At 35.3% G+C, this 16,320-nt stretch overlaps 1 protein-coding gene across 4 annotated transcripts in view; it reads left to right on the plus strand.

Annotated features, from left to right (window-relative positions):
* Positions 1-15,981, plus strand: part of LOC115445291 (annexin B9) — a 34,248-nt gene extending 18,267 nt beyond the window's left edge. For all 4 annotated transcript variants that reach the window (XM_030171511.2, XM_030171512.1, XM_030171514.2 and 1 more), the window contains 5 exons: positions 8,141-8,220; positions 9,667-9,739; positions 12,264-12,437; positions 13,017-13,198; positions 13,888-15,981. In XM_030171511.2, coding sequence (XP_030027371.1) covers positions 8,141-8,220; positions 9,667-9,739; positions 12,264-12,437; positions 13,017-13,198; positions 13,888-13,944 — 566 coding nt within the window. In that variant the 3' untranslated portion in view covers positions 13,945-15,981. The remainder of the gene's footprint in view (positions 1-8,140; positions 8,221-9,666; positions 9,740-12,263; positions 12,438-13,016; positions 13,199-13,887) is intronic.
* The last annotated feature ends 339 nt before the right edge of the window (positions 15,982-16,320 follow it).

Raw genomic sequence — 16,320 nt, forward strand, 5'->3', positions numbered from 1 at the left:
ATTTGCTTTTTGATAGAGTTCGTCGTTGATGCTTCTGATTGATATGATGTTTTCACACCTGGATTACGTTTAGATGATTCCAATGACGTAAACTTGCTCTCAAGAAATTCTAGGAAATAGCTCAATGATGGTAGTTCTCTGGAAGTCTTTAGCGATTCTATATAATCGTTGTGAGTAGTTACATCTAGCTTTTGACATAGGAGATAAACAATCATAGGGTCCCAACTGCTGATGTCAACACCTAGGCTCTTGATGGCATTAAGGCACTCCTTTGATGTATCGTGGATAGTCTTGATGGCCTTTGCAGATTTTTGCTGAATTGTAGGAAGACCGAAAAGAATATCCATATGGGAATTGAAAATTAGTTTTTGGTTGTCGAAACGATGGTTTAGTATCTCCCAGCTTATGTCATAATTTTCTGTACTGATGCGCAAATGCTTGATTAATTTCTCCGCCTCACCCCTCAACTTGCTCTTCAAAAATTGCATTTTTTGCGCTTTAGAAATCGTATTATTATTATGGATAGTTTCAACGAATAAATCCTTGAATGTCACCCAAGAATGATAATTGCCATGAAACGTTGGAATATCCATAACAGGTGTTGATTTTTCTTTATAATTTTGCGACCACATCTTGCTATTGATATCTTTCTTGAGATCATAATAAGTCCGCTCGTAGTTGGTATACGCATTTTCATACTCCTGGTTAGTTTCTTCTAACTCACTGTCGATTTCCCAGTGAAGAGTATCGATGACTGACCAACGCGACTCAATTGTCTTAAGAATGTCTTCGAACTCCCATTTCTCAGTGGCGGACTCCACGTCTACCAGGGAAATGACACGCTGAAAAGCTTTGAAATTACTTTTTTGCTTACGTAATAGTTCTTGAGTTTTGGAATTTGTTCCACGTGTCTGAGGTATTGAGGGTTGAAAAGATGTTCCTTGAACTGACATGGGTGTTGCTGGTTTTAAGACCGGAGTTGTCGGTCTCGATTCACCGTGATAATTTTCTATAACTGATTTGATTGTCTCATACCTATCTTTTGTAAGGTCATATTGATTATTAGTAAAATAAGAATGTCCCTTAACACCTAAATTACATAGTTGCATGTGATTAGCTTGGAACTCCTTCCAATAATTTTCTAAAGTCTCTAATCTACGCCTGATATAATCCTTAGTTTTTCTATCGGCACCATCTTTTTTAAAGTTGGTGTACAGTTGCTCAATGCCTACTAACAATTGCTGCTGATTTTCTATTAGAGACTCCATGATGCTGTTGCTATGATATTTCAAATTAGAAAGATCTTACTTGAATATCTGATGCTCGTGCTGTCTCCGACAAAGAAGACTGATGAATCCTGCTGCTAATGATCTGCTATCCGGCTCGAAGGACCAAAAAGTGCAATGTGCGAGAATAGGTGCGTAATCGTTCCATCTCTTTCTTACGCACGCATCGTAATTTCTCATGACGTCACAAAGATATTAAGGCGTCCTTTATTGTTTTTTAACATGTAGTCTTAGCATCGCCTTTCAAATGCTTCTATATTATTGATTTTAAATCGGATTTGATCATGATATCTACGTTAGATTTGAACTGCATTTAAAAATTGATTGCGATATGCGAACGCGTTATCAATGTTTAGATTTGGTTTTGACGGTATGTCCAGCACATTTATTCTATACCTACCTAATTTATATAGGTACTAGGACACCAATGCTAAATAAGAAAAAATACTATGGTGTGTTAGTGTAGTTCAAAATTTTGCATAATGAAATGCGGTTACCATATTGCTGGAATTGCTGCTAGCAACTAGCAATTCGCTATGTCCTTGAGGTTATGATCATTTAAGTAATTGCCAAATGAATTGTTTCCGACGTAACGTCGACCTAAAGAATTATTAAGTAGTGCTGAGTAGGACATTACTTTTAAACAGATCTGTATGAGAAGGCACATTTTGGCACTGAACTAGTACATGTCCCACTTCAGATAGGCGTAGCGCATTGAAGCTTGAGTACTATTATGGCATATATATTACTTCTGTGTTTATAAAACCATATGTCTCATACATTGTTGCACTAACGCAGTTCAGTAGGTGTGAAAAGATAAACAGACCCATATTAGAATTTATATCTCAACTTCGTCTCACCAATATTATTTCGCTACGTAACTAATGAACTATTTATGTGCAACACTATTTGCTTGTTTATATCGATGTTTCTTACAACCTTGAATGATTGCACTTCTTTCGAAGTTTCCTTCCTCGTGTGACGCGTATTGGTATTTCACGCTCCCGAGAGTACAAAAGACTTGTCTACCTTTATTGCAGTGACAGCATTGAATGCATAAGCAATTAATGTCAGTCATGAAACCAGGCATTTACGGGTGTTCTATTTATATAATACTAGCTTTTCCCGCAGCTCCGCCCGCTTGAGATTTTTTTTCCGGGATAAAGTTTTCCGTTATTAAAGTCACGCTATACATTTTCCCGGGATAGCAACTTAAACCGTTTATTGAGCACACGCAACGGAAGCTCTCGAGGGGAATTAATTTTCCTCGTTTTGTTAACATTTTTATTGTTGCTCCGCTTCTATTGGTCATAGCGTGATGATATATAGCTATAGCTTTCCACGAACAAAGGGCTATCCAACACTAAAAGAATTTTTCAATTCGAACCAGTAGTTCCTAAGATTAGCGCGTTCAAACAAACAAACTCTTCAGCTTTATATAATAGTATAGATTTGTTGTTATATTTTATATTACGTAAAATTCTTTTTAAAGCTTACATGTTTTTGTGTAGTTAAAGTATCTACTATTGGACTACTGAATTTTAATTTGTATTATATTTAACATGATCGTTTCTCGTTCCGACAAGATATTATATCATTTTGTAATCGGCCATTACCCTTTTCGAATTGTATGGAATCATATTGATCTTGGCTACTGTTCAACAAACTTAAACCGTTAGTCTTAGTTTTCCTTGTATTTTCCTTATATCTGTTTATTAATTCAACTTTATTCCAAATATGTATTGCAGGCCTGATGCTTTAAAATTGTATATGACACTTTTTACTGAGTACTTAGAGTTCATTATGTAATGAATAATTGGAGTTATTGTGCGCATCAATAAAAGAAAGTAGAACACCAAACAAGGGCCGTAGCCTCAGCGCCTTTCTACAGTCGGTAACGCCAATAGAAAACAAATATGTATAGGAATGGCATATATAAGCAACAGTTTTATCGCTAGGACATGCTATTCCCATCACTGCCGGCCCTAAAGGACGCGGAGCCCTAGGCGAAAGCAAAAAAAAATTACGTGACTCCCCCGGGGGAGCAAAAATTAAAGTGGGCCGGTTTTTAACAGTTTCATCGCTAAATTATAAAAAAATGTCCTCCGAGGCCCCTTCTAGCGAGAAGTCTTGGGTTGTAACCAGGTTCCCCTCCTCCAAGGCCGCCTCTGATTCCCATACATTTTTTTTTCTCTTAGCGTAAACGTATATAAAATAAACTTCAAAGTTTATTTAATTTTTCAAAAATCATATTCCGATAAAAATTAACATGAAAAGCGTTTTGAAATATATTTGCCAAGGGCTTCATTAAGATAAGGATGGATTGTTTTGTTTTTAGCGATAAAAGGTAATATAAGATAAAACGACGATAATATTCGAAAAAAACAGTGAAATTAGACTTTAATATCTTTAAAGTGACCATCACACAGGGACATTATATCAGAGTGTCGTTATAACGAGACTCTTTTTTACATATTTATTTGCAATGACATTGTCATCTAGTCGTTATAAACGATGCGGTGCTATACTTAACCGAAGTCGTTTTAACCGGTTTCTACCGTATTACAATTTCACATTAAACTTACTTAGGCGATAGCCTAGTTGTTTGTGGAACGCACTGCCGAGACGAATGTCCGCAGGTTCAAATCCCAAGGGCACAGACCTATTTTTCAAAAAAAATAATAAAATGTATTCATTGTGAATTATCGCTTGCTTTAACGGTGAAGGAAAACATCGTGAGGCAACCTGCATACCTGAGAAGTTCTCTATAGGTATTTCGAGGGTGTGTCAAGTCTACCAATCCGCATTAGGCCAGCGTGGCGGACTAAAGCCCTCTTAGTAGAAGGAGGCCCGTGCCCAACAGTGGGACAGTATATAATACAGGGCTGATGAATCATCATCAGATTAAACTTACTGCAGACGCGGCCAGAAACAATCTCTATTTTGTTTTGCATCGTAATGTAAATTTCATTCTCAGTTGCTCGCACGATACGGGCACGCGAGTACAAACATGGTAATATGCAAGCAACCGCTTATCGCACATTCAATCACATTAGGTACTAACAGTAGTCATAAATGTGGAAATATCTCATTATTCAACGTTTGAACACTTATAGTGATGACACAATGGTTTGGTACAATTTACGGTGTTTACTAACGATATGAACGATTTGAGTCTGATCCATGATTTCCTTGTCATTGTATCCATCGTATTTTTTAAAATTTTACTAATGGCAGTACTCTCTTATGTGAGAGTTCGCCTGGGTAGGTACCACCGCAATGTCTTTTTTTACTGCCAAGCAGCGTGTGTAGTCACTATCGTGTTCCGGTTTGAAGGGCATTGTAGGCAATGTAACTACTGGACATAATATGATTTAACATGTTACGTGTTAGGATGGCGAGCTCAGTGGAATACCAAGCAATACTTTGTAATTCAAGTTGTTGGATGGTGTTCCTACGGTTTATGGGCGGTCATATAGCTTACCATCAGGCGAACGGCAAGCTCATTTCGTCATTCTAAGCAATAAATAAAACGTTACTATTGGAATAATAAAAAGAAAATAATATACTTGTGGCAGTGTTTTTTACCTATTTACTAAATTCTGTCTAGTGACCAGCGAACAAAATATATTATACTAGTTTTTCCTGCGGATCTGTCAGTGTGAAAAAATTTTCCGGTTAAAATATTTTAAATGTGAACTTATTCTTGAATAATTTTTCAACTGTACAAGACGTCTCAGTTCACTTTACAAAAATTCTGCTGTGCTGTTAAATATACCAACTGATTAGTTGACCAAAATAAATGTCTGTTAATACACCAATCAGTCGTAAATAATTATATTGTGGTTAGGACTCTGCATGGAATTGCGGTCAATTTAATGTACCAGATATAATTATACATTATAAATACTCGCATACTCACGACTTTTATCTCGTAAGGGGTAGGCAGAGGTGTAACTGGTGCATCCACTTTCCACCGTGTCTATTCCGTCCCATTATGTGATAGGGGGAGCCTATCGCATTATTAGGTACAAATTCTAGACTAGAGGCTGATACTGAGTAGAAAAACCAAATATCACTGTCCGACCCGGGAATTGAACCTGAGACCTCAGCACTGGATTCATAACGTAATACAACTAAGCCATCGCGAAATTACATACAATAGAAATGTTATCTGTAATTAAAATATACAAGCTTCCGTTTATTTAATAGGTTTTATGCGTGGAACGCCCATTCTATTACGGTATGACTGATTATAGTGATGACCTCATTAGTTTAATTATTGTTCGATACAATGTTGACAAATTATGCTTATTATTAGTTCTATATCAGATACTGTAAGGGCTAGGCTTAGGTTATCCCAGTACAGGTTGCCTTGTTTATTTGAACTACAAATTATGTCAAATAATATTTAGATTATACAGGGTGATTTTGAAATTGCTTTACTAAATGAAACCACACGCAAAGTGTAAATTATGAATTATAATTATGAATAAATAAACATGTTAATTTTACCTGCGCTAATGCTATTCTAAGAGAATTAGTCGAAGCAGCAACATCACACTTTCAGTCATAAATACACTCACGCACACACAATATTGACACTTAACTTCAAAATGATTATGAAAGTAAAACCTTATTTTTTTCTGAAAGTATTTATTATGGATGATTTTTGACACAATTATAGCAGAGATAAAGACGAGTATGTGGTTTAATTAATTAAAGAAATGTCAAAATAACTGTGTATAACATACATTAGTTTTATTTTGATAATTTTTTTAACAGAATTCTCAGGCTAAAGCACAGTAAATTACCAGCAAAATATTGATGATACTCCTTGTGTTTTGGATGGTTGTGGGCAGCGATCACTTACTATCAGTGTCTTAACGCCTTTGCTCATTGGCTCGAAAAAAAATATTCAATAAAACATCGTACTGCATGAGAGATACAGCTAATTTTAAATGTTTTTTGCGGTGGTAGAGCTTTGTGGGTAGTTGTGTAAACCAGCTTAAATGATAATTCTTAGACTCAGAATACCAAAACCTAGTTACCAGTATATCGACAGTTAGGAGGTTGACTTAAGCAATTTATTTTTGGATTTATTTTTTTATTACTTTACTTTGAATTACGAGAGGAGATTGCCGTTCGCCTGATGGAATGAAGCATTACGACCGCCCGTAAAAGAAGAAACACCATCCAACACCTTGAATTACAAAGTATTATTTGGTATTCCCCTGCCCCGCTATCTTGAGACATGAGATGTTAAGTCTCACTATGTCCAGTAGTTACACTGGCTACGGTGCCCTTCAAACCGAAGCACAACAGTAACTAAACACTGCTGCTTGGCGGTAGAAAAAGATATTGAGGTGGTACCTACCCATTCACATATTAGAGACCTAGTACTAGTAAATTTTTAAAGCTAATCTCAATTTTCGAAGCAAAAATTGCCTTCGTCTATCGTTATGGTATTTGGCAACGTAATAATATAAATAGGCATGACGTAAACTACTTTTTATTATGGTTTTAATATTCATATCCTACTATAGCAAGTCATGACAAGAAAGTTATTGCCAAACTTTTACATTCATAGCCAGCCAGCCAGAAGACACGACGAATCATTGGTGTGACGTCATCCCAGATCGATATTGTTTACGTTCATTCTTGTAGGCGAAGAAACTTTCTTACAAATGTTGGATATAAGTTTTGTCTTTGATAAAGTTATATTGTAAGAGTGATACTACTTCGAGTCCCAAGAGTTTTATTTGAAGTGTTCTACGAAGTTGTACTTATTTTAGTGTTTTTTGAGTTATTAGTAAAGTGGATTTACAGAAAAACACCAATAGTTTGTCAACGATTCATACAATATGCGGAATTCGTACTACATAATAGTCGAAGACTACTACATCCTTATTATAAAACAATGCCCTCCGTCGCGTCAGTAAGTCTGAACGCGATAAACTATTGAACGAATTACGATGGGATTTGGTAGGTGATAGTTTCAGACTCGGGAAAGACAGACTACTTTTATTCCGGGAAATAATATAGCCAAATTTTTATCCCGGAAGAACTTTCACGTGGGCTAAGCCGCAAGCAATATTTAGTAAAGTATATTATAAAATAAAAATAATACATACATATATTGACTGGCAGATAAACAAATTAATTTATTTGACATCTGATTAAATTCTTCGATAATGTTATCATAATTAATAAACATTACATTTATCTTGTATTTATAAATTAACAACCAATAAGTATATCGGTAATTATTTTGATAAAATCATATTAACGAAATTTTAATTTCACTTAAACATTATGTAATTTTTTACTCATGTGTGTTTTTTTATCAATCATCATCTGCTTTAACGGCGAAGGAAATAATTGTGAGCAAATCTACATATCCAAGAATTCTCCATAAAGTTCATAAATTGTATGTGGAATCTACATCTTATGGTAGGTGTAGTGAGGTCCAATTGAATGTCGACTAACAAAAGATGATTACTCTTCGACAGTCAACACAATTATTCCAGCCTGTTAGAACCTATTATACACAGGCTGATCCCGGAACGCGACACACTTACGTGGGCCACTATGGCGGGTTTTAACACCTTGTGTACTTGTCGCTATCCAGGCGGATATAAAATATATCCTATCACCAACTCACACTAGGTCAATCAGTATTGATTGCTTTATTAGACTAAAAAAGCGTTCCCTATCCCTATTCCCTAAGCGACTACGGCCACCTATAATTGAGTTACTATAAACTTAAAACCCTGTCAGTAGATGCCCAGCAGTGGGGCAATAGAACTATTATTTTTATTACTCAAGTATTAAGTTTGTTTTTCCTTTGGCAGTTTACGGCAATTTGTTGGAGGACGATCTGCGCGGAGACACGTCTGGGAACTTCAAGAGGCTGATGACGTCATTGTGCATGGTAATTATATACTTATACGCTTTATTTTAAGGTTTTATTTGGATATTTTGTGTTGCTTAATGGATTGCTCGTTTAGGGTCAATGAGAATTGTTATGATAACATATGTACACGTGCCCTTTACTTCTGAAGGGTAGCCAAAATACTTCACAGACTTTTCGCCATGTGTATCCATGTCCTATGATGATATAGGGCCTAGGCTCCGTGCTGATACTGAATCCTAAAACCGTAAACATCTTTATTTCTTTTATAGGGAACCAAATAAATAATATGCTGCTCAAGCGGCCTTTATATAACCGCAGTTAAAAAAAAAACGGTGCGAAAACACGATAACGACCGATATAAGGCAACATTCATTGGTCGCAGTCGCCGTGCCGTCTGGCGAATATCGAATTTGTGCAGTTAGACGACATTCAGGCGTGAGCTAGTTGTTTACCTTACCTTCGTTTGGTTATTTGGGTCCTATTATCATTATTTTCTAATTTGTAACACCTTGTAAAATATTTTCAAACCCTCGAAAAATATAAACAATGCTTTTAATTTAGTCAGTTGAGTAACTGGTATTTATATATTGTAATGATTTTTTTATGTTAATGCGAGCCGTCAACAGATAAAGAAAAAAATATGTAAAATGTAGGTTGATAACGTTGACTTTCCGGACGACCTACACCGCAATCCGCTCCGAGACCATGGAGGTTGTAGTCTTCGAAACGTATGGAGAAAATTATATAAAAAAAAAAAAACAAAATTAAAAAAAAGTTTTATTTCGATGTAATATATTAGCACTGGAGGCCCTAAACGACGCGACGACTTGAGCAGAGCAACAAAGAAGTTTCTCGGTATTTACAGTTTCGTAGGAAGAATCGTAAAAAAGGGAGGCCCCTGTAAACGCTAGCCCCGGGCGATTGCCCGGTTCGACTCTTCCTAAGCCATCTATGATCATTAGTCAGAATGGTTAGTAACTTTTGCTCGCTACGCCGCCCTCGTTAGAAAGATTTCCGGGGTAAAAGTCCCGCTTTATATTTTCCCGGGATAAAAGCACTCAGGAGTAATCTAGCTTTCTATTAGTGAAAAACAATCAAAATCGGTTTATTACTTTCTGCGATGAGCGCATTCAAACAAACAAACTCTTCAGCTTTATATATTAGTATAGATATGTACCAAAACGGGAAACTACTACAAAAAAACCCAACAGGATGGCATGTATGTTTTTAATTTTAAATATTTCGCGGTTTTTCCGTATACCGACATTTTTACCGCGTGTTAAATGATTACATTATTATAAGGTCGCAGGAACTCGCTGGAGGCAGGCCGCTTCCAACAGGTCGACGTGGAGATCCTTGGGGGAGGCCTATGTTCAGCAGTGGACTTCCTGTGGTTGAGATGATGATGATGATGATGATTATTATATGACAGCTTCGTAATCTTTATTTTTTTTTTTATTTCAGGGCAACAGATCGGAGGACTTCCACGTCGATCAGGAAAAGGCGAGGCAAGATGCCAGGAGCTTGCTGCAAGCTGGTATGTTTATGTCTTATAATTTTATTCTAAAAAATATATTTTATACACAAACATGGTATTTTTACATTGCGTTACTAAATAAAACCACATACAAAGTGTAAGTTTCGAATGATAAATATCAATAAAAATAATTTTAATTTTACCCACCCTAATGCCACTATTAATTACTCTATGAGAGTATATTATGCAGAATTTTGGCTCAAAATGTTCTTTAAGATATTTTTGGCATAATGTCAGCAGAGCTAAAAACGACTATGTTTTTTCATTTATTAACGCAATGTCAAAATGACCCTGTATACTTTTCCCCAAAAGGGTAAGTAGACGTGTAACTGCATCAGTTCATGAGTAGCTCAGTTGGTAGCTTCGACAGTGAGAAAGCCTATTGTCGTATCAGATGACTCGGGTGTATATATTATTTTCAAAATTCATACATATTTTTGTCTGAGGATTGAATCTAGAATCACACGGTTTACAGCGCTCGTGCGTTTCTACTAGACTTATAAACTAGAGCATTGAGACGATATTAATTATGCTTTGTAAGATAACAACTCTTGCGCAATGGATTTTATAGTTACAGAGTACTTAATCTATGCACACGCCTTTATCATCAAAGCGATACAGATGATTTATCGTCATAATAATGTCGACTATCCTCGGTAACTTGTTTTTATTTTGAACCGACTTAAAAAAAAAAGTTTCTCAATTCGACTGTAATTTTTTTATATCTGTTACCTCACAACTTTTGCTGGGTGAACCGATTTTTAAGTATTAAAGAGGTATACATATGTTTTTTTCTATCTATACATTGTGGTATTGTTGTGATACGCATTCAACAATTTATCCGCATACTATCTAAGTAATGTTTTGTTTAAAAACCTTGTTTGTAACACGATTATAAACAAGATAAACAAAACATGTTCTAATGACCTTTAAATGAACGATATACTGACGAACGAACGAATGACTCACGATCACCGATAATATTGAGCAATAGTGTATGATGAACGAATGAGTCACGAGTAAATGAACGAGCGGCAACGACGCATCATACGTCATTGTTACGCACTGTTTATTGTTTGGTTACTAAACTTTGGTGATTCATTAAGCGGAGTTTAGATTAGTAAGGAAACTTGCAGAAGTCGACTTATGCAAGCGAGTTCTACCGTGTGAACAATCACGGCATTCTGATTTCTGTAAATAAAGTTTATTTGCGACGAGTCGCGTGTATACTGGTGGTAGGTGTGTCATATGCGAGATTCCGCCTGGGTAGGTACCACCGTAATGTCTATTTCTGCCGCCAAGCAGCAGTATGTAGTCACTATTGCGTTCGGTTTGAAGAACATTGTAGCCAGTGTAACTACCGGACATAATAAGACTCAACATTTCACGTCTCAGGATGGCGAGCGCAGTGGAATTCCAAACAATACTTTGTAACTCAAGGTGTTGGATGGTGTTTCTACTGTTTATGGGCGGTTGTATCGCAAGCTCGTCTCGTTATTCAAAGAAATATATAAATATATATATATATATAAATATATAAAACCATTGAATTAGAAATATATATATATTTATTATATATATATTGATTGATTGATTATATATATATATATATTGATTAGAAATATATATATATATATATATATATATATATATATATATATATATATATATATATATATATATAAAACCATTGAATAATGTCTCCATTGTAAACGTATTTGGAAGTTCTTGCACAATAGTTTGCTGCAAGAAATTGGGTCTCTAAACTTAAATAGATAACTGCCGCGATCTTAATACTAGCTTTGTCAACGATTTCGACCGCGTGGATTGTTATTTACGTCGTCACGGTCCCAAAGGAGTTGCCTTCACATTACTTACAAACAGGTTCATTGTTTACGTTCCCACTGCCAATGTCAAGTATGTCGGCTGATGTAAAAGAACGAGGATATAATTAAAATGAAACTTAGTATTAATGAATTAAGGTTGATTTTTAACCACCGCGAGACCTTTAGTATCTATTAATAGATATATTGTGACGTCACTTTGTCTATCGTAAGTAGTGATCAATAAATATTTAAAGTGTTTTTACTGCGAACGTCAGAATGATGCATTGTGAATATTAAGGCTGTCCCACTCAGTACTGTTTAAGATCTTTGTTAGTAAATAAATAAGGTTATATATTCTATAAATACTTATCGTGTGACCCTCGTACACTAAAATTATAGTACAAAAATATTAGGCTTTATACATAGGCCGTCACTTGGTGACAATACCAAAGCAAGATTAAGCAAGCAATAAGCTATCTCTCTCTATCTCTTACACTCGCACCGTTATACCCGATGACGTCACAAGATAGCATCTTTTTCGTTCCTTCCGGTGCATTTAAAAAACTGATATCTTGTTAATTTTTTATTATACTTTGATACTGCTTTATGTGTTAGATTTTAATTGGCTTAATTTTTTACAATAGTAAACATTCTTTTATTTTAGACTCTAATAAATCTTTTTTTTTTTTTCATTACAGGCGAGCTCCGTCTGGGCACAGACGAATCCGTGTTCAACTCAGTGCTATGCTCGCGTTCGTTCCCGCAGCTGGCGGCCGTGTTCAACGAGTACCAGTACCTCACCGGACACGACATCGACGACGCGATCAAAGCGGAGTTCTCCGGACACATCGAGAAGGCACTCAGGGCTATTGGTAAGCCACTAATATATAGAGGAACTCTAATATCTATTTTTGCTGGGCCCAAACGTATTATGGGTACCGCTACTGGAAAGAAAGGTATGATTTCTCACGACACAACATCGACTCTTAGGAGTATAGCATCGTTCGAGCAAGCATTGGGCCAAGTCCCCAACGCTATGTACAGGTAGCTAGAAAAATAGCTGAACTAATCCAAAACTCTTGTATACATTAGGTTCAATCTAAATATTCATTTTCATTATCTAAAATCCCTTTGAAGTTTATTTTCGATAAGGTCATTTGTCAAAGGCGTATCCAACTACATTGTAAAGGCACGTGGCAAATTATTAATCGTATGGGTCCTACGATTAATAATTTGTCACGTGCTTACATGAAAAATAACTATAACTTTTTTCTGATGTCCCTTTTTATATCCCATTATACAAAAAGTTTTGTAAATTTTACAATATTTTGAAGCCATGGCCCGTGGAATTTTGCTCATCAAGCCGTTCTATATTTATTTGTCTATCATTAGTTTAAAAACAACCAACAATTTTATGCTATGAGATAAAATACTTTCAACCGCATTTCCAGTGAAAGTGGTACGCAACAAGCCGTTGTTCTTCGCGGAGCGTCTCCACAAGTCGATGAAGGGTCTCGGCACGAACGACAGACAGCTGATCCGCATCATGGTGACCCGTTGCGAGGTGGACCTCGGCGACATCTCCGAGATGTTCCAGCACAAGTACGGCGAGTCGCTGCAGAGCTGGATAGAGGTGAGGAGCTTGGCTTTTTTTTTACGTCATAGCAAAGTTAATTTAATTTATTTGGTGGTGGTAGTGGAATCGACATGATAAATATTTCTTCTTTAAATTAGATGAGAGTTCAGATAGTGTAACGACGAACTAAAAGCGGCGATAGACAAGTTGGGAGTGGATAGCCGAGACGAATGTCCTCAGGTTGAAACCCAAGGGCACCACTGACTTTTCTAAAGTTATGTGTGTATTCTTTTGTGAATTATCGTTGGTTTTATCGGTGAATGAAAACATTATGACGAAACCTGCACACCTGAGAAGTTCTCCGTGATAATTACGAGGGTGTGTAAAGTGTGCCAACTTGCACTCGGCCAGCGAGTACGGTCTAATTCTTCTCAGTAGTAGAGCAGGCCAGTGCCCAGCAGTGGGGCAGTATATAATGCAGGGCTGTTATTATTTTAACAACTGGCATTTCTTTCATACTGGCGCGGCAAAGTAATCTATTGCACCTGAAGGTAAACTTAAATCCTTCAAATGCGGTAAAGGTCAGGCAGATAGCCGGCCGTCATACTTTGCTAAAACGTTTCGGCAAACGTGTGGGAAAAGTGTTACCTTGAAAATTATTTTTAAAAAAAACTGGAAAACGTCAATAATGTTTTGTATTTAATGAAATATTTCAATGAAGTAGTAAAAAATTTCTTTTTTTACAGGGAGACTGCTCCGGGCACTATAAGAAATGCTTGCTGGGATTGTTGGGGCTTTACTAAGCCGTTTTTATTCTTTATTCAGTCCCCACGACTATATTTACATATACCTTAAGATCTACTGTAATTAACGATCTGCTGTCGCAAAATCTCAATACATAAAGTTTTATTTAAAGTATTATTTTGAAGATTATTTTAAAATTAGTATTCTATATTTTGGCAAATAGTATATTAGTAGTATATTATTTTTGGCAAATAAAGTTAATAATGCAGACATTTATAAAATAAATGGTTTAAGTTTATATATCTAGAAATATTACAAGTAAGATTCCAAACTTTTAGTTTGTATGAGATTGTAAAAAATCTTACAAAAAATATATATGATTATTTTTATAAGTGATACATGGTATTTAAAGACCTTGACATTGATTATTATATTAACATGATACATGTGGAATTGATGTTGCTATATAAAATACGCTGAATATATTAATAAGCCAATATGAAGCATGTAAAATGCATGTCTTAAGTACATTGTTAGAGTACCTAGTGAAGTAATCACTCACGCAGTTTTGCGGAGCCTAGGATTATACAGAAGTCGTGCCTATCCTTTTTCTAAAAGTGTTGTAGCGTGATGTGATCCGGAATATGTTTTTTTTACTTCCCGATGATTTAGCACTTCTCATACTAAGAGAAGTGATGATTCTGAAACGACAACGCGTGCGGACATTTTGAATAAATTAAAGGCTCGTAACGCTCTTCTACAACATTCAGATTAAGTGTCTATTGACTCCTGTGCGAAAGGCTTTAGGGTTGTATATACCATTCTCAAAAACAATCCAATTAAATATCTACTTGAGATCTTATTCAAATGTGCCATTATTGATATGGCCTTATCTATAAATACGGCACGTAGTGCACGCCAGTGAGCGACCGTAACGCAACAACTTCAAACTTGTCGAGTATTTCTTTCGTCCATGACCATCACTTAAGACGTGCATATATAACGTTTTTATATTTATAAATAATCATTCCACAGTTCCTTCAGTGCCTTATGTTTACGAAATAATGCCTTGTAATTATTCGTGCCTGATAATCTTACGGTTCCGTAGAGTTAATAAAACTCATGTCGATACTTTAAAATAAGTAATAAATACATGATAAGACGCCTCAAAATTAGGGTGAATAGTTCACGACTAGCTTTACAATTTGTCAGTAACTTCCGACTAGCAAGTGTCAGGTATTGTAGTCTGACTAGCGATGTAGCTATGTCGTGGTTAAGATAGCCTCTGAAAAACGTACATTCTTATTATAATTGATCATCAAAACACTCAACTTCAGAAATGTTTAGACTAGACTATGCACCGACTAGCTTAGTCTTGACTGAGACTAAACTAGTCTTGACTAGCAAATTTTACTCGACTAGTGATACTCATAAGTCAGGCTATAAAATAAGGAGTTGTTTTTCGTTATATATTATAACTTTGGATTCTTTGTATTTAATCAATACTAGATACACTATTAAATATTGTTTATATATACAATATTCTATATATTGTTTAAAAAATTCGTCACAAACGTGCCAACAGTGAACATAATATAATAGTATACGGAAATTATATAAATATTCTACGTTATATGTATTGGCTGTTGTTGATTTCTGCCTTCGCTGAAAGCTGCAGTAGATTCAATAGTTTTCGTTCTATAAAATATCCCACCAACTGCTCACAAGGAACATACCAGCAGATCCAACATCAAAATACTTTTATAAAAAATAATTTCTTTAATAAACCATTTCATTAATTGATGGTGTAATTCTACATTATATTACGATATATTACGTCAATTTTCAATCATTAAAACGGATCTAAGCTCGTGCTACACGCATTTAATTACTTTCATATACATTATAAGGTTTAAGAATAGTAAAATAGTAATAAAATGACTTACTTTTTAAATGGCGTACGCTTGGCTTATTACTAAGGAAACTGGTAATGCCAAATTATTTACATTTTATATAATGGCTTTGTGAATTTTTACAATTCTACGTGCTTATTCTATGTTCTCTCGAAGAGATTGAAATATAAAATATTAAATTAATTGTTGTTTTTTTTACCCTTCCAAATATATTTGATAATTCAAATAAATAAATTAAAATAAAATGCTTTATTCATGACGTAGGCGAACATAGTTACACTTATGATAAGTTAGTACATGAGAATATTTAATTATTACTTAAAGTGACTTATATAACCAGACATTTTATATTGGGCATAAAATAAACGAAAGACTACAAAGTAAACAAAGAAGCGAGCTCGGGCTGGCAGGTAAAAACATGCATTTACGATGTAGCTCCAAAAATGTAAACAGTCATCTAACCTCTTCTCAAAATAGGTATTCAGGCAATATTAAATTATTGTCAAGATTGGTTAAATACCA

The sequence above is a fragment of the Manduca sexta genome, chromosome 17 (assembly GCF_014839805.1).
Source record: "Manduca sexta isolate Smith_Timp_Sample1 chromosome 17, JHU_Msex_v1.0, whole genome shotgun sequence".
NCBI lineage: Eukaryota > Metazoa > Arthropoda > Insecta > Lepidoptera > Sphingidae > Manduca > Manduca sexta.